The sequence below is a fragment of the Staurois parvus genome, unplaced genomic scaffold (assembly GCF_062004578.1).
Source record: "Staurois parvus isolate SC_StPar_1 unplaced genomic scaffold, SC_StPar_1.0 ptg000251l, whole genome shotgun sequence".
Taxonomy (NCBI): Eukaryota; Metazoa; Chordata; class Amphibia; order Anura; family Ranidae; genus Staurois; species Staurois parvus.
Window position 1 is genome coordinate 7826524 of NW_028318047.1, and position 23503 is coordinate 7850026.

Below are 23503 nucleotides of genomic sequence, written 5' to 3' on the forward strand. Positions count from 1 at the left end.
ATGGACCAGAGACTGCGGACACAGTACAGGAGATGGACCAGAGACTGCGGACACAGTACAGGAGATGGACCAGAGACTGCGGACACAGTACAGGAGATGGACCAGGGACTGCGGACACAGCACAGGAGATGGACCAGAGAATGCGGACACAGTACAGAAGAAGACCAGAGAATGCGGACAGTACAGGGAATGACCAGAGACTGCGGACAGTACAGGGATTGACCAGAGACTGCGGACAGTACAGGGATTGACCAGAGACTGCGGACAGTACAGGGAATGACCAGAGACTGCGGACAGTACAGGGAATGACCAGAGACTGCAGACAGTACAGGGAATGACCAGAGACTGCAGACAGTACAGGGAATGACCAGAGACTGCAGACAGTACAGGGAATGACCAGAGACTGCAGACAGTACAGGGAATGACCAGAGACTGCAGACAGTACAGGGAATGACCAGAGACTGCAGACAGTACAGGGAATGACCAGAGACTGCAGACAGTACAGGGAATGACCAGAGACTGCAGACAGTACAGGGAATGACCAGAGACTGCAGACAGTACAGGGAATGACCAGAGACTGCAGACAGTACAGGGAATGACCAGAGACTGCAGACAGTACAGGGAATGACCAGAGACTGCAGACAGTACAGGGAATGACCAGAGACTGCAGACAGTACAGGGAATGACCAGAGACTGCAGACAGTACAGGGAATGACCAGAGACTGCAGACAGTACAGGGAATGACCAGAGACTGCAGACAGTACAGGGAATGACCAGAGACTGCAGACAGTACAGGGAATGACCAGAGACTGCAGACAGTACAGGGAATGACCAGAGACGGCAGACAGTACAGGGAATGACCAGAGACGGCAGACAGTACAGGGAATGACCAGAGACGGCAGACAGTACAGGGAATGACCAGAGACTGCAGACAGTACAGGGAATGACCAGAGACTGCGGACAGTACAGGGATTGACCAGAGACTGCGGACAGTACAGGGGATGATTCAGAGACTGCAGACCTTTGGGGAGGGAGGGGGAAGCGGGTACCTGAATTTGACAGGTACCCACTCCTAATTCCGCTGAGTTGTCCTCCTCCCTTAAGTGTGGGCACCCGGCTGTGACAACCGGGTTCCCACTGCGCATGCCTGAGAAGCACTGTGCTTTGTGAATGGTCTGGCATCTTCTGGGACCTGTCATGTGTCCCAGAAGACGCCGGACCATTCACAAAGCACAGCGCTTCTCACGCATGTGCAGTGGGCACCCGGCTATCAAAGCCGGGTGCCCACACTAAAGATGCCAGCGCCGGAAGACTGTACAGCGCTGGACCCCGAAGAACAGGTAAGGTTCTGCTGCAGAGAAGAGCTGAGTGGCCAGCCCGGTATTCTGACGCGGCGGCTGGAATACCGGGCCGGCTGCTCCATATTCGCTCCATAAGATGCACTGACATTTTCTCCCTTTTTTGGGGGGAAAAAAGTGCGTCTTATAGAACGAAAAATACGGTATGTCTTGGCATTCTCATGTTTATTTATTTTGTTTGTTTTGGTATGACACAAGCAGAGAAACGAAAAGCCAAATCTAACACATTCCACGCAAAACTCCAAAAATGCATGAGTGCCAATTTTTTTTTTCCCCATATAGTGTGCATGTTTTTCTGTGCTCAGGAGACATGACTGCATAGTACAGTCGGCCATAGCAATGAATGGCTGTACAGTAGCTGTATACGTGTATATGCCATACTTGTATAAACACGCAGACAGGCAGAAATCCCTTGGTGCATACAAGCCTTGTACAAAACACAATTTCCGGGATTCTCGGGGACTCCGTAGCAAGATTGAATTTATTAACTTTTCCAACATTATGCTGCTTCGGCCCCCATTGAAGAGATTTCCAATTGCAGCAGCAGCAACAACAAATCCAAAAATAAAGTGTCCCAATGCAGGCACAGACAACTGTAATATAAAATAAATACATACCAACAGATCATTTCTTAACATACTGATGAGGTTTTGCTTGGCACAAAGTTTACTTAAAAAGATACATTCCCCCCCAAGCAAGAATTTACTTTCTTATGATACACGCACACACAAGCTTCCATATTTATTTATTTTTGTTTTTTATTTTTTTTATCCGATCAATGTGCAGTTCGATCAACGAATCCAGAAAAAATGGGAAAGCCATTACTTTCCTCCTGATCAACTTAGACTTGATTAGATCAAACTGAGTCAAATGGCCAGGGTGGGAAAATGTATCAACCATTTTTCATTGATTGGCACTTCATATTATGAGATTACATGGTGGAAACCGATATGTGTAAGTTATGATCATATCTTTACTACTGTATCAATTGAAATCGATCAGAAAAAAATCTATACCACATTAAAGCATGTATGGCCACTGTTAGGCAAAGGCATAAAATATTTCTCAAGGTAGCAAATTCTTTGAAGCATACATCAAAACACTTGTAAATGCTAGTGACGGGCTGGTACCAGGATGTACAGGACTAAAATCTCAGGGCCAGCATCTCAGTACAGTAAGATGCTGACCCTGAATGATGTCTTAACAAAGATGGCTCCACCCTTCCGTTGGGAAAATCAAATGAAGGTATTGCCAGTGATATACAGTGTGATCAATAATACAGACCTGCATGTGTTAATTTTTAATGATAAATAATGTGTAGGTTTATCTCTGATGCTAGGTCCACTTTAATAAATACTTGAATACGTTAGAAATATGAATAGATCCTTTATAACCCGATTGTGTTGTGGAAATTACTATATTTATATAAAAATTGTAATGAGAAACCTTACAGAGGTTCTAATGCTTCTTTATTTCAAGCTAAATAAATTGAAAACAAATTTTGCTTGGAGTTGAGCTGTAAAGTGTCCAAAGTTGTTACCAACAATAAAGGTTGTCTCATTGATTGTGTGATGTTTGTGAATGGATCTAGAGGAAAAAGGAAAAATAAATATATATATATATATATATATATATATATATATACACTGTATATATATATATATATATATGTGTGTGTGTGTGTATGTGTGTATATATATATATATATATATATGGGGGTTTTTTTTGTATAATCCAGTTACAAAAAGAGCATAATAATCCTATATTGATGGGTTTTTTTTTTTGTTTTTTTTTGTGTAGCAGCAAACAGCATCTTCTTGTTTGTTCATGTAAACTGGCCTTCTATATCTCAAGAATAGTATTGTGCCAAAAAATAAGATCTGCTCAGGCTATGTATACTTGGGGAAGAGTCTGCCAGAGTGAATAGACCATATGGCTTAATGCACTTGTTGTAGCGTTTTCATATGTGCTTTGGCACAGTGCTGGTTGGGAGCTGGCCTGTTTTAGTGACAGACTTGTGTTTGTACTGGCACATTGATTCATCATCTCGCCTGGCACAGTTCTTACAGGAAAGTTTGAAGTATTCTCTCTCTATCCACAGGACTTTGTCCCGGAACAGCTGCTTATTTTCTGTTTGAAGCATAGTCTTGGAATCCTATTACAGGGCTTATTTGAGTTTTATGCTGCCTGTTCACCCCTATGCAGGGTATCCAGAGATAAGCTGCCTTGTAATAAAGAGATTGTCAGTGCATTAAATTTACCTCCTATGGGGTCTGTCTGTGACAGTCAGATTTCTGCTGTCCTGACAGTTGCTGTACCACCATCTTGTATGAATGTATAGCCTTTTGATGGGATTTCTTTGCTGTTGCAGTAACCTAATCAATCGTCTGAGCTGTCTAAACCTCACCACCTTCAACCATTTGGTTTCTTTTTTATTTTACATATTACTGCATATTAAATGCTTTGGCTTTGTTATGGTGATTATGTAACTGTGCTTGGAGTTCCTACTCCTGAATTGTGCTCCCCTAGTCTAACATGCAAAGGAAGCAAGTTTACTCTAATAAGAGAATGTTCCATTTCCTGGCTTAGCACCCTCTGAAGGTGAATTGATTTCCTAGAAAATGTATTCCTTCCAAGGTAAGCCAGCAATTATGGGCACTCCTTCGTTTATAGGGCTAAACCATGCAAGTCTGCCAAATTTGAATCTGCATGGTTGTATAATGAACTTGTCTAAGAAATATTCAGTGACCTGCATGGCCAGGTGCCTTCTACTATCTGTAGACACCTAAACAATCTGCACTGAGTAAATGCCTAATATTTTCTCTGCTTTTACAATCTTCTCCATAGCTCTCAGATTGTGCAAACATCCACACAGTAAAATGTGCAGCATACCGCAGCTCAATTATAGAGGGTGGGGTGGATTAGCGGACTTTATTTTAAAGAAAGGAAAAGATGTTTTTTAAAGTTCCTCTGCAGCCAAAACTTTTTTATGTTTTAGCAGGGAATGGTATTCTTAGCAGATACATGTCAGCGCCTCTGTCAGGCTTTTGTTGGTACCTGTAACCTCACTGGGAAAATTTCCTGAAAGGAAGTGATGGGAAATCTCTTGAATAGGGACTCTTCTGACAGTGTTTTTATTGCTGTCCATGCCTTCCTTTCCCAGTGGTATCTGCACACCCAATTTCTTGTGCTAGCATCAAAGGTAAAGAATGTGAGGAGAAATCTCCCAAATAGGGTAGCAGGCAAAAAATATCATGACAGAAATGTTCTGTTCCCCCACTATACCTAAAATAAAAAAGGTTTGCCTGGAGTTGAGCCTTAAAGCAGAACTCTGTGCCAAACGCCCAATAGATCACCAATAGAGAAAAAAAATCCCCCAGGAGATTTTGCGTACATTAAAATCTGAGCAGTGAGTGTTGAAAAACAAATAAATGCTTTTTTGTTGCAAATGATGTTTTTATTTAAAGAAAGCACTCGGATACAATGTATACGGTCCAATTTATGCTTATTATCAGGAAGTTCCATATCTATTCAGTGAGGTGTTCACCAGTGAAAAGGCAAGGTCTTATTTCTAGGTTGCAATGAATAAATCTTTCTTTTTGTCATTGGTAGCTGTAGCTCTACCCCCCCTAAAGACTAAAACAATTGGGGGTTCCCATGAAGGAAAAGGGGGGGGGTCGGGTTACAGCTAGCACTGAGCCCCACATCATCTCCATTCTGCCGACGCCTCATCTCTGAAGTTAACATTGAATCTGCTCAAGAAGAATGCTTTTATTCACAAAAGCACACAAACACAAGCACACATCAGCTACTATGCAAGTCCAAGACAGTCTAGTACCTGGCTTGTGCTATTGTCAACCTGTTTTTGTGTATGAAACCCCTTCTCTTCAGCTGCTGTCATTCAGAAAACAAGCCAACAGTTTTCACTCTCCTTGGCTTTGAATAGTATGCTGCAACTGTGCAATCTGTACCTGCATGGATTTAGGCAAGTTCTATGCATTTGGGGAGTTTAACAAGCCATCTTTTGTTCTGGTGATAGATCTTAAATGCAAAAGGCCTGCGCATTCTTGCTTCTTGATGTGCAATTCATGTTCAGTCAAGAAACAATGCCTGTGCTTTGCTTCTGTGCAGGAGATTCCTTTAATTAAAAAGGTCACTGCTGCTTTCCTTCCTTGTGCTGGTTGACTGGTCTTGTGTCCATCCTCTCCTGTTGTTTTCTGCAAGCAATCTGTAGTGGTGTACATGCTGAGTCCCTCCAAAATCTCTGCTTTCTACACAGGCTATACACACAGACATGCCACATCTACATTTGCAAGGTAATTATCTTGCTTTGCAAACTCATTTTGTGCACACAAGGTGGATTTACAATTTGGCCTTTGTGGCTATTGATGATTATTAGGGATCCACCAATACTGATTACTGATACTTTGCAGTGCACCACAAAAAAGAATAGCGTGCGATTTGGACAGGAATGTGATTCTTGTCCAAATCGCATGCAGTTTCCCATCTGCTCCTGTGTGAACAAAGGCTTGTCGTAGCACGACTTCATACAGGAGTGGTGCAGGGAGGTTTCCCGCAGCGCAGAGTGGTTGAGTGGGGATGCATACTATGGAGACATATACACCCGCTGCTTTCTCTCCTCTCTTACCACTGAGACTCAGCAATGGCATGCTTGCAGGGAGGTTTCCCACACTGCTCCTGTCTGAACTCGGGCCATGACTAACCTTGGTTCACACAGGAGCAGTGGGGAAACTGCATGTGATTTGGACAGGAATCTCATTCCTGTTCAAATCGCATGCTAATTTTTGTGGTCCATTAACCCTTTGAGGACCATAAGATTACGGAACGCCAAAAGAATCAATTTTTTGTTTTTAAAGTGCGTACACTTCAGTTGCTGTAACTAAGCCATTTCATGAAATAATTGGCAAAAAGCTAGATCCATTTGTTGTTTGTTGATAAGAACTAATATTTTGACTCAAACCAAAAAAAAAAGAGTTTTAAGTTCTTAATCAGATGATACAGGCAATTAAAAACATGGGACAAATACGTCCCTTGGTCCTCAAAGGGTTAACGCAATCGCACCCCAAAATCAGGAGTATTTTCACAAGTATAAGTACCGGTATCCGTGCACCCTAACAAATATGTTTTATATGAAAGATTTAGTGCCTGGATTTTAGCTTTAAACATAAATGTACTTATTCTTTTTTACTCCCTTCCTAGCACATTCATAAAAGTTATACTTGCCTGCTTCCCTTGGATATCTCAGCACAACTGCTATGCAAATCTTATAGTTGTTGCACAGAATCTTACTTGTGTAACAGTAAAAAGCATAAAATCAGTGAAATCCTCTTATGTTCACAGCCTGAACTGGCGTAAGAGAATGCGGCTTGTGTGCGAACCGAGATGTTTTCATGCCTGTTTTACATTGCCTCTTTTCTCATATTTATGACACAATAGGCTCAATAAGTTTAACATTTTACTTTTGTGTCCTTGTTTTTCAGGAGACATAACTCAGAAAGGTTATGAGAAGAAGAGGGCCAAGCTTCTGGCTCGTTACATCCCACTCATTCAAGGTAAGCTCATAAAGCTCATTCATAAGTTGTGGGTCATGTGACAGGACGTGTACAACAGTGGAGCTATAGGGAATTTGTTACCTGCTAAGCAAGTTGTAGGCTGGTATTCTTAGTGGTTGAAGTGGCCAAAATCTAAATCTGGTTTTATGAGGCAGGTAGTCTGGTTGGTGTGCATTTGTTTAACCACTTGCCTACAGGGCACTTATACCCACTTCCTCCCCGGGCCAATTTTCAGCTTTCAGTGCTGTCGCAGTTTGAATGACAATTGCACGGTCATGCAACATTTTACTCATATGACATTTTTATCATTTCTTTGAGACAGAGCTTTCTTTTGGTGGTATTTAATCACCTCTGGGTTTTTTATTTTTTGCTAAACAAACCAAACACTGAAAATTTTGAAAGAAAAAAAGTTTTTTCTTACTTTCTGTTCTAAAAATGTTGTAAATAAGTGATTTTTCTCCTTCACTGATGTGCGCTAATGAGGCTACAGTGATGGGCACTGATGAGGAGGCACTGGTAGGTGGCATTGACAGGCATCACTGATGGGCACTGAAAGACAGTACTCATATATGGCACTGATAAACGCAACTTATAGGTGGCACTGACTGGCACTGATAGGTGGCACTGAATGGCAGCTCTGATGGGCACTGATATCTGTTATTGATGTGGCACTGATGGGCACTGGCAGGTGGTATGGATGGGCAGTGACAGGTGGCACTGATGGGGCCACACTGATCATCAGGGCACTCTGATCATCAGTGCCCTGATGATCAGTGTACGTCACCTTTGAGTAATGTCGATTACCAGCTCTCCTCTCCTCACGAGCTGTCAGCGTGACAGCTCATGAGGAAAGGAATGCCGATAACCGCCATTTCCATATTTACATGCGATCAGCTGTGATTGGACACAGGTGATCACATGACAGAGCCGACTTCATCGGCTCTTTCCGTTGATCGTTGATCCGCTGTGTCCCAGGGATACAGCGCACCACCGATCGCAACACTGCGTGCCCCCGGGGGCCCACATGCGCGGTTAGAGTGGGATGACGTCCTCCCAGAATGAGAGAACCACCTTGCACCCGTCATTTCCATATATGGCGGGCGGGAGGTGGTTAAAATCCTCATGCCACTTGCACTTATGTTTAAACATGAAGAAAAGTGGCTATGTTGTTCAAAATTTGAATAGTTGTTAAACCTAGATTGTAAGCTTCAAGGAGCAGGGCCCTCCTATCCCTCTTCTATTGAACTGTATTGTTGCTGTATTGTCTCCCATTATATTGTAAAGCGCTGAGCAAACTGTTGGCACTATATAAATCCTGTATAATAATAAAGTATTTAAAGCCAAAATGTTATTGATAGAATAGGGAGTTTTAGAATTGCAGGAGCTGCATGTGATGATGGTTCCTCTGTTCTCTGCCAAAACTCTTTAACCTGCTTGGTTCCCACTGACACACCTGGTTATAGGTTATTCACACCTGTGAAGCGTTAATATTCTACTGCTCTATAATGGTACACAGCAAATAGACCACGACCAACTTGAAAATTAAAAAGATGAAGGTATTATTGAAGGGATAAGAAAATGCAATGCTTAGAACAAATAAGTGGGACAACAGAATACATTCGATTAACTGACGGGCAAGTTAGCCTCACCTACGGCCATTAACTTATGCCGCAATAAGGCTAATCCCATTACACTAGTCCACACAGTATCAATGAGAATTGCATCAACCGTGAAAGCTGGAATGGCATAAAAGAAACTGCACTGTAATTCTTGGCAATAACGTCTCAAACAACCTCCCTACACATACAATAAAGTAGGGATCGGCAACCCGCCGATCATGGTCAACCTGTGACAGTTAAACCGAGAACAGGTACCTGAACCGCTGACCACCGCCTTTTAGGTGCTGGTTCTTCTTTATCGTGAAGGCCTAGCAACTAATCACCAGCTTGTTAATATGAAAAGTCACTCTGGTAGCTCCCACTCCCACTCTGTGTCCAGGAATGTGCTGCCTTTCACCCTTTCCTCTGTGTACATAGTCAGGATACTGCTTGGGACACTGCCATGGGAGGGGAAGGAGGAGGGGAAAAGTAAACTGCTGGGGGGGGGGGGGGGGAGTAGAGTTTACTGCTGTGGGGGAAAGGGGGGGCAGAGGACACTACTGTGGGCCGGGGGATGGGTAATGTGAAAAGTGGTAGAGAATACTACTGTTGGGGAGTGGGGGTCATGTAAACGGGGGAAGATGACACTACTGTGGGGGGAGGTAATGTGAATTGGGCAGAGAACACTGCTATAGGCAGGGTCACCCCCACAGCAGTGTCCTTTACCTCCCTTCACATCACCCCCCACAATAGTGTCCTCTACCCCATTTTCTCCCATAGCAGTGTCCTCTGCCCCCCTTCTTTCCCATGGACAGGTATTTTAAAAATCTGAATTCCCAGCAAGTGGCTGGGGATTTGGATTTTGCTATCCCCCACCCTGGCGCTCCAAGGAAGCTGCCTTATGCTAGTGCCCAGCATAAGGCTGCTTAGGCAGCCACCTTAGGGTAGTCGGTGGGTAAAATCGGAATCTCCAGCTACTTGCTGGGAATCCATATTTTTTAAATATTTGTCTTCCGACTATCCCCTTTATTTTCCTTCTGCAGCAGCTGAAAGCTAGCATCTCCTCCTTTCCCTCCCACCAGCATGCAGCTGCTGCAGGACAAAAGTCCAGGGGATCAGGTCTAGTAAATGCCTCCCCTGCTTCCCCTCTTGTCATTGTTCCTTTTTTTTCTGCTGCCTGGCCCCCTGTATGTTCCCCTTTCTTTTTTTTTTTTTTTTTTTTTTTAATTTAAATATTTATTGGTTTTTCATGTTGTTACAAAAAATTTCATAAAAAGAAACACAATACATTTAAGTAGTCTTAACATTTCTATTTTACCCCTTCTAATAAATCTTTTCTTTCCCTCCCCTCCTCCCTCTCCCTCCCTCCCCTCTGCAAGTTTTCCAGTCTCACAGTCTCACGAGGCCCAATCACTTTAAATAACTTCCTAATTTGAGATTTTCTATATTTCTCTTTCACTTTTGATTTTTCCCATCTCGAATAGTATGTTCCCAGCCTATCTTCCTGCATATAGTAAGATTTTTCCATTTTACTGATCTGATTTACTCTGTTGATCCAGTCTTCCTCCTTCGGCACCTCTGTTTTCTGCCAGAACTTGGGTATCAACCCTTTTGCAGCATTTAAATAATACCATACTCCTGATTCTTTATATTTATTTACTGTTGTCTCAACATTATGTAGAAGACACATCGTTGGGTCTAACCCTATGTCATTTCCAGTTATTATTTCTATCAATTTAACTATTGTTTTACAAAAAGCCTGAATTTTCGGACATTGCCACCACATGTGAAACACTGTGCCTATCTCTCCACATCCTCTCCAACACATTTTTGAATTCTCCACACTCATCCTGTGCTCAATACTCGGTGTAATGTGCCATCGTGTCAAACATTTATAATTAACCTCCACTTCTCTCATACTAACGTTCTCATGTGTCAATCTAAATATCTTTTTCTGTTGATCCTCATCTAACACCACCTCCATATCTCTTTCCCACTTCGTTATAAAAATTAACTTTGTGTCTGTGTCTAATTCTGTGAGTATTCTATAAATTTTAGCAATACCATGTTTCCCATCTCTACGTGTTTAACAACCTTTCAAACATATTCCACTCCTTCTTTAATCTCAAGGGTTTTGGTAATTTCCCAGTAAAGCATTTTAGTTGGTGATATTTCCACTCATCTATTCTAATAAAAATATCTCCCTTCTTCTCTTTAAGTTCTTTAAATGATCTCAATTTCTCCTCTACCAGTACATCTCTCAGTTGGACATCTTCCCTCTCAAACCATCTCCCTGATATCTCATCCTTTCCTGGGGGGAAATAATCAGTATTTGCATGAGGCATTAATATAGAGTTGAATTCCCATTTCATATTTTTGTGTAAATTATCCCATACCCTTAGAACATTTAAAGTGTAATTACTTGTGTTTTCATTAATTTTTCTAAAATGTGCTGGAATCCATATCATCTTACTCAAACTAATCCCACTCAGTGCATTTTCAATTTTTACCCAACTCTTCCCCTTCTGGTTAAATGTCCAATCATAAATTCTTGCTAAAATTACTGCTTTATAATATCTCTTGACGTCGGGTAGTCCCATTCCCCCTTTTTCTTTAGTCCTACTCAGTATTTCATATGATATTCTTGGTTTTTTATTCCTCCAAATATATCTTGTTAACATTTTTTTTATTATCTTAAAAAAAAGCCTCTGGGAGTTTGATCGGAACCATTTGGAATCTATACAGTATTTTAGGTATAATTACCATTTTAACTAGGTTTATACGTCCTATCCATGATGGGTTTCCTCCTAATCTTTTCAATTCTTCTTTGATCTCATTTATTAAGGAAATATAGTTTAATCTATACAGTTGTTTGTAAGAGATAGCGAGTTTTATCCCTAGGTATTTTAAATCTTTTTCTCTCCATATAAAGGGGAATTCTTTTTGTAACTTTTCCTTTTCACTCTTTAATATATTGATGTTCAGGATCTCTGTTTTTGTTGGATTAATTTTTAAGTTTGATAGTTCCCCATACTCCTTCAAAAATTTCATTATATTTTGGTAATGTTATTCGGGGGTTACCTACATAGAATAATAGGTCATCTGCATAGGCCGCTACTTTGTGTTCTATATTTTCGATCTGGATTCCCTTTACCGCACCACTATTCCTTATCATTGACAACAAAGGTTCCAATGACAAAACATATAGCAGGGGGGACAGAGGACAGCCCTGTCTTGTTCCATTGGACATCCCTATGGATTCTGATCTCTCTCCATTTACCGTAATAATTGCGGTGGGCTCCCTGTATAATTTACCTATCCACTCACGCATTCTCTCTCCAATCCCCAGCACTTCTAAGTTGTCCATCATGAAGCCCCAATCCACTCTATCGAACGCCTTTTCGGCATCAATTGGCAGCAGCAGCACCGGGGCTTTTCCTTTTCTACTTTTCTGGATTAGCATCAGAGTTCTCAACCCGTTGTCCCTACCCTCTCTCCCTGGGACAAAGCCCACCTGATCTCCATGGATCCATTCTGGCATTAAATCCTTCAGCCTATTTGCTAGCACCTTTGCGTACAGCTTAGTATCGATGTTCAATAATGAAATTGGTCTATAACTAGAGCACTGAGAGGGGTCTTTTCCTTCCTTATGAATGAGTACAACATGGGCCTGAAGAGATTCTCTTCTACTCTCCATCCCTCCTCCCAGCTCATTCATATACTTCTTTAGCTTAGGTAACAATATTTCACTATATTTTTTATAGTAATTAACTGTGTAGCCATCTGGTCCTGGACTTTTTCCACCCCCCGTACTTCTTATTGCTGCTTTTATTTCATCTTGGGAAATTTCCACATCTAGAGAGTTCAGTTGTATTTCACTTAACTTTGGTAATCCTGCGTTTTTTAAATAGGTCTTCCTTTTTTCTTTAATATCCTCTCCATTTTCTTTTGACGAGCTTTGGGGGCTAATATTATATAACTTTCTATAGTACTCCGTAAATACTTTAATAATCTCTTTAGTTGAATATACCAACTCCCCCTTCGGATTTTTTATCTTTTCTATATAATTTCTATTTTTCTTTTTATTCAAAGCTCTCATTAAGTATTTTCCTGGTCTATCTCCCCATCTATATCTTTCACTTAGTACCTTATTATATACTCTTTTCCTCTCCTCTTCCATCAGTCTCTCTAGCTCATCTTTTTTATCTATTAACTTCTGTTTTGTTTCTCTTGTTATTTTCTTCTTTTGTATCTGCTCCAAATCCATGATTTCTTTTAGGAGCCCACTGACCCTCTCTCTTCTTTCTCTTTTTTTCCTTGCTCCCATTGCAATCAGGATTCCTCTTATATATACCTTGTGACTTTCCCATACTGTAGCTGTCGATACTTCCCCTGTCTCATTCTCTTTAAAATATACTTTAATCTCTTCCCCAATCTTCTGAGCTATATCCTCGTCCAAAAGAAGGGCCTCATTTAGTCTCCATCCTAGGCCTCCCGTCCACCGTTTCCCCCATCCCATTTTCATTATGACGGGCATGATCTGAGAATGTACTCATCTCTATTTCTATTTTAACCAACGGTTCTATAAGTTGATGATCTATTAGGATATAGTCCAGTCTCGAGTATGTCTCATGTGCATTGGAGAAGAAGGTATAGTCTCTGTCTTTCATATGCATTATTCTCCAGGTGTCCACCAGTTGGTACTCGTGGATCACTTTTTTCAAAGCTCTCAGAGACCTACCACCTTCTCTCTGCACAGGGGAGGTTGTATCTTTTTGTGGGTCCATGCAGAGATTAAAATCTCCTGCTACTATCAAATGCCCTCTTTTAAAGTCCATCAATTTTTTCAGCAGACCCTTCAAATAGCTCTCCGGTTTTTTATTAGGGCAATATATATTGGCTAACGTACACTCTATTCCCTGTAATTTACCTTTCAAGAACAGGAATCTCCCCTCCGGATCGGTCTTTCTATCTTCCACCTCAAATCTGATGTTCTTTGCCAACCCTATTGCCACCCCTTTTGCTCTTTTAATTGGAGAGTCAGCATAATACCATGTTGGATAATATTTAGATTTTAATTTCACATTTGACTTTATTTCGAAATGTGTTTCCTGTAAAAATACCACTGATGTTGCCCTATGGTGTAGCTCTTTAAACAACTTAAATCTTTTCCCAGGGCAGTTCAGCCCATTCACATTATATGTTATAACCTGTATTTCTTCCATCCTTCTTAATTCTATCTATCTCTCCTCTAACTCGACTCCTCCTTTTACGCCCTACTATCTTGCAGAATATTAGCCCAACCTCCCCTCCCCCTACTCTCTCCCACCCCAACTCCCTCGCCCATCCCCACCCCCCAATCCCCATCTCACCCCCCCACCTCCACCCCCCCTTCCTTATTTTTCCCCTACCCATTTTTAGGCTTACAACCTGCCTACAAATCATTTGTGGATCCAACTCCACGATTGATTTAAAATTTTTGGGAGTAAGCTCCGCCCATGGACGGCTACCTCTCCTCCGACCTCCCCAGATCCCCTTTCTCTGTCAATTGGGCTCGACAATAACCTTTATTCCCCCCCTTAACCGGAGCTTCCTGAAGGGCTTCCCCAACGACAGGGGTGGGGCAGGGGAAGATGGGAGAGAACACAAAAAAAAAAAAAAAAAGGAAAAAACATATTATTTGCTTAATTCTCCCTCCCTTCTCTCACCAACCCCTGGACCTCCCTGCTTCTCCCCCCCCCCACCGGCTGCCAGTCCTCTTTTCTTGTATCAGCCGTAACTCCTCTTCCTTCTTCTTCTTCTTCCCACCCAGCTATCTCCACTCTTTGCAAGTCCAGTCTATCACAAAAGTCTCTCAGTTCTTCCAGGAATCTCAGATAAGCTGTAACCCCATTTTTCCATCCAATTAGAGATGCTGCATTACCCCATCTATACTGCACATTCTGATTTCTCATTTGCTCCAACAGGGGTCTCAGGGATCTCCTCCTCCAAAGAGTCTCTGATGTTAAATCCGCATAAATTTGGATAGTCAAGTCTCCATATTTAATCACTGATCTTCCCTTAATCTTCTTCCATATCTCCTCTTTGACCCCAAATTTTTGGAACTGGACAGTTATATCTCTCGGTCTTTCTTTCTCATTAGCTTGTTTGAACTTTCCTGTTCTGAACACTCCATCTAGTTTGATCCCGTCTGTTTCAGGTCTGTCTCTTATGAAATTTAAAATTTTATTAACTAGTTCATATAATGTTTCCCCTTTTGCAGACTCTGGGATTCCTCGTACTCTAAGGTTACTCCTTCTTTCTTTATTTTCTTGAATTTCCATCCTATAGAGCAGTTTTTTCTGAGTTTTCTCCAGATGGATTGTTTTTTTCCATAGATTATCTATGGTTTGGGCCTGGGTTTTAACTTTCTCCTCTGTTTCTTCCATTCTCAATAGCAAATGTCCTAAATCATTGCGAATAGCTGTCATTTCATGTTTTATCATTTTCTCCAGATTTTGAAACATTTCTATCATCTCCTTCTTATTTGGTACTTGTAGTTCACCATCACGCTCTTGTTTCCCCAAGCCAACCGCTATTTGTTGGTTACAGGAGCTATTCATATCCAGTGATAATCTAGGGCTATTTCCTAAGCTAATGTCCATTTCCTCTTTTGCACTTGCGCCTTGGGCCCTTTCTGGCGTAATATTTCCATGTGATGTAAATTTCTTTATCGTGCCTGTTTGAGACCCTTTGAGCCCTGTTCCCTTGGGGCCTTTATTCTTCATATCCTCTATATGTCTTTTGTCTTCTATATTCTCTAGATGGGGTTATACCGCTCCTTTGTGATTTGTGGACCAGATATACTTATAATTTTTCCTTATTTTTTTTTTGTTCTCCTAAAGCACCTAGGGCTCTTCTTTTGTTCTCTTCTAGACCCAGGGAATCCTCCCCTCACCTCCTTAGCCCCTTTGTCCCCCACTGTCACTTAGGGGTCTATTACACCACAAGCTCACATCAGCTCTCACTCACCCCGACAGCGGCTCCAGGCTTGGATGTAGGTCCTTCACATCAGCTCAGTCCTGGGGGGGAGTCCTCTGGGTCTCCGATGCTGTGCTTCGCTTTTTTCTCTAAACTTCGCCCCAGGGACGCAGGGTGGGTCTTCTGGTATTCCCGGGTCTCCCTGGCCCAGGATCAATCAGCCGGCCGAGGGTTATATTCAGCAGCAAGCCGGGGGTTATGAGCCCTAAAAAGCCGGTAACAGAGGAGCAGCAGCTCCCTGTCATATCAGGACGCCGGCCGGTCTCTGCTTTCCCCCAGAGATCCTCCGCGGCTGGTCACGTGCACCCTCCACGTCACCTCATTGCCAGCCGCTTGGATCTCGCTCTCTACACAGCGCCGGGGGAACCGGCGCGTCTCTATAGCCTCCGTGTCACGGCCATCCCCGGCTCTCCGGGCTCAGCTCCACTGCCCTCCAGACGCTGGTGAGGCGGTTTCTTTAGCGGGTCCCTAGGGAGGTCGGGAAGCGGGTCCTAGCAGCGAGCTAGAGCCACTCGCTCCCCGCAGCCGCCATGTTCAGGCTCCTCTGTATGTTCCCCTTTCAACAGGGCTTTTTAAAAAATAAAAACTACCGATACCATCCACTGCTCTACTGACTGACACCGTCCACCGCCCTACTGACTGACACTTCCATTTTCAGGATAAGCTAAATTTGTATTTTTACAGTGGCATTTGTTTTATTACATTTTTCTACAGTTTCCTTACTATTTATTTAGACCTTGCAAGTTAATTTCTTTTTTCTTTCTTTTTAAATGGTACTGAATCACGGTGATCTTTGATCTTTCATGTTGCTCAGGTAGATCACCTAAGGTTGCCTACCCCTGCAGTAAAGGGTGGGAGTATTCATTACTGATAAAGAGGTACCCCTAGTGGTGTCTAAAGCAGCCGGTGCTTAATTATTAAGGTTAGCTGGATATTGTCGGAGCCCTTCTGTAAGGTGGTGCACATGTAGTTGTCTTCTCAATGCTGTTCGCAAAAGATGGCTAATGGGCTGTTAAGTAAGGACCTGTCTCTACTGCATTAACTGTGGGTGGTAAGGGATTAAACTCTGTAGATCCGCTCACCAATCCTGGCATGCAGCAGGTCAGGCCTCACATGTTTAGAGGTCAGTTGGCCCAGCAGTCTCAGTCCTCATGATCAGATCCTCTCAATAAGTTCCTCTCCGAGGTAGGTACATATAGCAACAGGGCTTCCCAGTTTGGATTCCAAGGCACAGCAACTCTCTGTGGTCCAATCTCTCCCTCTGCTCCCTACAGGCTCTGTCTTGATGTTGGTAAGCACAGGTCCACTCACACTGGTTTCCCCACACTGTCTGCCCGCTGTCCTATGCTGACACCAGCAACAGGTGTGCATTCGTTGACCCCCCACACTGTTCTGCCCCTAAACACTGCAGATTTGCCCAGAAAAAGTCCTGTCTCTCCTCCACCTTGTGGCATGGAATTGTGGTTGTTGTAGTTCACAGCCCATTAGCTTCCCTTCACTTGTATAGAGCTGTGTTCCTTTGAGACTACATTTCCCAGTGCACACCGTTGTCATCCCCCCTTGATTCGATCTGATCTTCTACTGCCAGGTGGGAAGCCAAAGAAACAGGAGCAAGAAGGGGATCAAACACACAACCCGCCCTGAAATGCTGCAGGGAATTGAGAGGAGAGAGGCTGGCTAGAGATCACACAGCCCAGTGCTCCTCTCAGTCAGCAACGGGGGGGGGGGGGGGAGAATACAGCCTGCTTTGTCACACACACAGCCAGAAGCACACCTGGCTACACACTGGTAGCAGTGGAAAGGGGAGGAAAGCCGGCACAGACACACAGCCCACTCCTCCAGCAACCCATGTGTGTTTTTTTTTTTTTTTTGGGGGGGGGTTCCCCTAAACTCCCTGTGATCCCGTTAGATGGTTTGCCCTCTATTCCGGTTCTGGTAACAACTCAAGTTTTTGATGTTCCCCTCATTTTAACTCCTGGTAACAGTACCACGTGGAAAATTTAAAGAGTGAATCTCGCTAGTGGGGTCACAAACAGCAATACAATCCTGACAGAGGTCCTCACCATTAACCACTCTATTCAAAAAGGAAAAAATAAAAGTTTTGGCTTTAGAGTAGGTGTAGTTATCTTGTGTAAAATCTCCCCATCATGTGTTCACAGCCTATGGCATTCTCTTCAATAATAAAATGATGTGGCTGCATTTCAATCAATCAAGCTTGCAGATATGAGCATGGTCCTCAAACCTTTTAAACAAAGGACTAATTCATTGTCCTTCAACCACTAGGTGAACCAGACACTTGCCATTGGGAGTAGAAAATTCCCAGACATCAGCGGGGACTAAACCGTGCCCCAGGGTTGGTGAGCAGTGGGAATAGTATAATGACTTGGCACCCATGGTTAGTGGGATGCGATATAATTCCCCTTCATTGGTATCAGTGGAAGGAATAATGCCCCATTGTTGGTATCAGTGTGAGGAATAGTGCCCCTCTGTTGATGTCAGTGGGTGGAATAGTGCCCACCTTTTGTATAAAAAAAGAATAGTGCCCCATCGTTGATGTCAGTGGGAGTAATAGTCCCCTGTGGGCTGGTTAAAGGCAGTAAAAGGCCCACAGTGTGGGGACCACTGTTTGACCAACAGAGGGGGAAGTTGTGTGACCTAAAATACTGATCCTGTAATGATCTTGGATGCTACTGACCTCTTGGGGAAATTCACACATTGTCAGTACTAGAGTTTACATATAGTTGGCAAAAAAAACATTCAGGGATTTGCAGCCCTGTGAGATAACCACTGTTTAATAAGAGTGGTCAGAAAAGAATGATCAGAATTGTGTAAGCTGAGAAAGTCCACAACTGTTCATAAAAACAGTCTTTACAATACTGGTGGAAAAGGAATTCATAGGATGTTGAAATTTGAAGAGAATAGGTAGTGGCAACACAGGGATCCACTCCTGTTTTATTTACAACAGGAACAGCACAGTGGGTAAATGGTTAGCACTTCCGCCTGGCAGTACTAGGGTCGTTGGTTCGAATCCCAGCCACGGCACCACCAGCCTGAAGTTTGCATGTCCTCCCTGTGCCTGCGTGGGTTTCCTTTCGGTTACTCCGGTTTCCTCCCACACTCAAAAGACATGCTGGTAGGTTAATTGGCTCCTGTCTAAATTGGCCCTAGTATGTGTATGTATGAATTTGAGTTAGGGACCTTAGATTGTACGCCCCTTGAGGGTTAGGGACTGATGTGAACGTACAATATATATGTAAAGCGCTGCATAAATTGACGGCGCTATATAAGTACCTGAAATAAATAAATTTAAATTAAATAAAACATTAGGTTACAGTGGGCACTAGACCGTGAAAACTGGGCAAGAATATTATTATTATTATTATACAGTATTTATAAAGCGCCAATGGTTCGCTCAGCGCTGTACATTACAAAGGGGGACAGAACATGTGACAGAACAATACCAATACAATGCAAAACATGAGGGGATCGAGGGCCCTGCTCTTTCGAGCTTACAATCTAGAATAGAAAGATAATGGATTGTCTGGACTGGTAAGAATTTCTGTTGCTTGATATAGGTGGGAGCATGGTACCTCAGCATCTATCCTTTGGAATGAAGTGGAATAGGGTGTTTGTAGCATTAATATGTGATGCTGTTGAGTCCTCAAGACCAGAATGCTTTAGGAATATTTCCAGTACCGCGTTGGATCCATGGTGTAAAGTCTTTAGGCCATTTGGAAAGCAGACTGGGCTCCCTGAATGTGTGAACAGTGAATGAAAAGATGATCAGATTCTTGCTAAACTACAAGTCATGTTTACGTAGGTAAAGCCTTGTATACAGAAGGGCAACACTAGTAGTTCCTTTTTTTGGGGCACTCTTTATAAGAAGCGGCCTTGCACCAACTTTTCATCTGTTCTGGGCTTGTAAAAAGAATTTTAGTAAAACGGTTTAGCGTAATGATTTGCAGAGCATATTTCTAGTATATGTTGAACAGTTTTTATTAGGTAAGGGATAAGAAGATTTATTATTTTGCACATCTATCAGATGGTTGAGAGCGAAACTGGGATATGTCTACTGTTCAGTTTTGTTTTCCAGGCAGTTCTGGGCGTTTTACTTGCTGAGTGAGTGATTCCTGCTAAGCTCTAATCCCTGACCCAGAGCATCAGAGCCAAACTAAGCAGAATTTTCTCCCCTTCCTTACTGCAAGTCCAGCCAGATAGGCAGAGCATGTTCTTCTCCGTATGGAAACATCAAGAACGATCAGAAATCAGGTCGACATTGGGTCCCCTGCTAATAATTAGAATTAAGAAAAAATTTAATGTTTTTTTTAAGCCAGTGAGCTAAACAGTTTGGGATGGAAGCACTTGGAGCTACAGGACAGTGGAATGTTAAATCCATAAATGTGCCAGTCCATCTAAAAGTGGTATCTTATTTATTTGTTCACATTTGTGTGTCAGCTTCTTGCCAGATTGTTGCCATTGGCTGTGTCAACTCTGTCTGCTGCTGCTCTTTGTAATTTAACAAATTAAAGTGTGTATAACCTAAAAACGACAAATCTATATATAGTTGGTCATGTGCCTTTACAATTGCATAGCATATCCTTTATCTTTATCAGGGGGGAAAAAATGTTCAGCCTAAAACTAGCTGTACATTAATCATGTTTTTCATTCAACCAGCAGATTGAAAGGAAACAAATGACCTAATTCCCCTATCCACACATTTTGAGGTGGATGTGGAAATCACTCCCACTGTGTCATTGTATTCTGACACTGGGGAGAAATACACTAAGTGCTGCTGGCTATAGCCGGTGGCACTGATCGTCGGGGGAAAAAGGACATTATCAAGCCAGTTCAGGATTCACAGCCCTGCACTGGACATGATTATGCTGAGGAACAGTCCACTGCTGGAGTGTAGGGGGCTGCTGTCATTCAGGAGAGCCGAAGATCGAGTAAGTAAAATGGTTTTTCCTGTCCCCTAGACATAAGCGAGCATTTAATCCTTACTTTATGGGCACAACCTTCTGCAAGGGGAGGCTTTTTAGTTTTCCCGGGTTTGGGCTTTAAGTCCATGCAATTTACCTTTTTTATCTAAGTTTTATTTTATTCACTGTTACCAGGTTTCCTTTCTCTGCATGATATATTGCCTGTCAGATTCAGCGTTCCAAGGCAGTTTTAAATTTGATTGATGGCTGTGAAAATGTCTTTGATACAACAGGCATTCTGTATGTGAGGGAGCTAGCAACCTACAGTGTGTGTGTTTGGGAAATCCACTCTTGATTAACAAACCGGTAGGCATGAGGGGTTTTTAGATCATCAGATTCCTGAGGAAGGGGACTGGGGTAGATTGGTGCTCTACAGCTATGCCTGCTTGAAAAACTGTAGCTCTGAGCAGCTAGGATGCATTCCATGTATGCGTTTCAAGTCATAATTTCCAGTTCCATCAGCAGTTTACCTTTTAAAGCTGAATTCCAGGTGTGTTCCACAAGGATCAGCCAGGTATGAAATATGTATACTTACATTGGTCCAAGCAGGAACCTGGTTAAGAAAAAACAAAAAAACTATACCTGGAGTTCAGCTTTATAGAAAATGCCACACACAGAAGAAAAATAAATATAACTTGCAATTTTATGTGTGATAGGTATCCAGTGTGTACACGTTTGACATGTATGACATTTGTATTTGTATCTAGGAGTAGATCCTTCTTTGCAAACGGACGCTAAACTCTTGGGTTCATCACAAATTACAACAACCACCAACAAGCAGCAGAGGTCTCGGTCCACCAGTTCACGGGATGAGCGATTTAGATCTGGTTGGTTTTCTCTCTTTGATGATTTTACTATTTGCATGGTTATAGAATAAAGTTGTCATTTAAATCCCTGATGAACTTCCAGTTTTAGGAGCATTTAAGCTAAAGGTGTTTAAAATCGTACAGTTTGTTTTCTTTAGGAGGCTGCCACATCCATAGTGGAAAAGTCTGCTGCCAGCATACCGCAGAAAAGTTCTGCGGATGCAGTGGCCTCTCTGTAGAGGTCTTACAATTACTCCTGCTGAGTCAGAGGTCAGGACACTCTAATCGATATGGAGTATGAGCTTTTCTGATTGCAGAGCTATAGTTTTGACTCAACCGCTGGTATGTTGGGCCTTTTCAGCAGTATACTGTTTCCTAAAGAAAGCAAACTGTAAGGCTGTGAACACTGCTTGTTTTGATGCACCTAGAATGTGTTGAATTGACTTAAGCTGATAGCACAGTTGCACTTTAGCACAGCATTTTTTGGAGTTAATGAGGCAAAGTCACTTTACCTTGTGGATACTTAATATATCTGTAGTTCTTTTATGAAACTATTGCTAATTTTTACTTTTCTTATCTTACTTTATTACTTTTTTTGATAAAAGTGGTTGTAAACCTTACATGTACTCAGTGAAGTGATTGAAATGATACACAGAGATGAAACAAATCCTCCTACACAAGTTGCACCCATTTATCTGCAGTCTTCTCTTCTCTATAGCCAGATTGTTTGAGCTGTCAGAATACAGGGGGCAGGGAGCTGAAATGATACACTACAGAGCTCAGTGAGAGGAGCTCTGAGAGCTGACTGGAGGGAAGAGACACATCCCTTGTATACAGAAACAGAGCTCAGGCTGTGAATCTGCTGGAGGTCCCTCCTCCTTTAACCTTTTTTTTTTGCTTTTGTTACTTTTGGTGTCACAAAAACTTGTCAGAAGTGATTCGTAAAAATAGCAGAGGAATGAAGCAGCAGATAGGAATGACACTTAGTGCTCTGGAGAGCAACAAGTACACACTATAGAGGGATATGCTTTGTTCACATTTCATGTTTGAGGTTTACAACCACTTTAATTGAACAAAATGTATTCTGATAGCCATGTACAGCATAATATTTGAAAGCAAAATGATACATTCATAAAGACTTCTCCAGGTTTTACACCTGAGCAAAGAAAAATTCTGCAGACATCTATGTGTCAGAAATGTTATTGAATATAGAGATTTTCTAGCATAGTGAAAATTTGTCTGGTCGCTCAGTCTTCAGGGTATTTCAGTGCTGTATTGTTGCGTCGGCAAATCAGACTCAGAAACAATGAGATGCTCAGCCGCAGTAAGACATTTGAATGGTGCAAATGTTTCAAAGATTGCTATACATCTGTCTGTGACGATCTCGGCCATGGTGGTTCCCAGCCCACAGCAGCCATTCCTGTGAACATTCACCACGTGGAATGCCTGATCCTGGATAATCGACGCATAACCTGTAGTGAAATTGCACAAATCTTTTTGTGGGAATGGTGAACACAATCATTCACGAACATACATTTTTGAAAAGTTAGCGCACACACAGGGTACCAAGACAGCTTTCTGCTTTTGACCAGCACAGAAGAGTTGAAGTCAGCATTACGTTGAAGGAGCGTTTTGACAGGGATTTTTTGGATCGCTTAGGGCGCCCTGTTTCTCCAAGACAACGCACAAGCTCATACTGCTCACCACACTACACACACAATACAGCAACTCGGCTGGAAGGTATTGCCACATCCCCCTTACAGCCCGGACCTTGCTCCGAGTGATTTCCACATGTTTGGACCCCTAAAAGAGTTCCTCGGAGGTCAGCATTTCAGCACTAATGACAAAGTGAAGCAGGTTGTCCTAGGATGGTTCAGGTGTAGTGACTATTCTTTCTGTGCCAAAGCTTTCCAGGCATTAGCTAAACGCTGGGATAAGTGTATAAATGTTGCAGGGGAGTATGTAAAAAAATAAATGCAGTTTCCACTCCTTGAAATGTGTTTTTTTTTTATTATATAAACTCAATAGTTCCAGTTTGACTTGAAACCCCTCGTATAATGTCTGATGTTGGTCCACTCACCAATGAAGCGAAAAGAATTGTAACTGTTCACATTAGTGCTGGAAGGTGGCCTGTTTGTCCATACCACAGGGTTAATCAAAATAAGCACT

The 23503-nt window shown here is 42.4% G+C and overlaps 1 protein-coding gene across 7 annotated transcripts in view; it reads left to right on the forward strand.

The window, feature by feature from the left end:
* The window catches only part of DIP2A (DIP2 acetate--CoA ligase A), a 144632-nt gene that overhangs the window by 71187 nt on the left and 49942 nt on the right, over window positions 1–23503 (forward strand). For all 7 annotated transcript variants that reach the window (XM_089680886.1, XM_089680888.1, XM_089680889.1 and 4 more), the window contains exons 2-3: window positions 6860–6931; window positions 21236–21355. In XM_089680886.1, the coding sequence (XP_089537012.1) occupies window positions 6860–6931; window positions 21236–21355 (192 nt within the window). The remainder of the gene's footprint in view (window positions 1–6859; window positions 6932–21235; window positions 21356–23503) is intronic.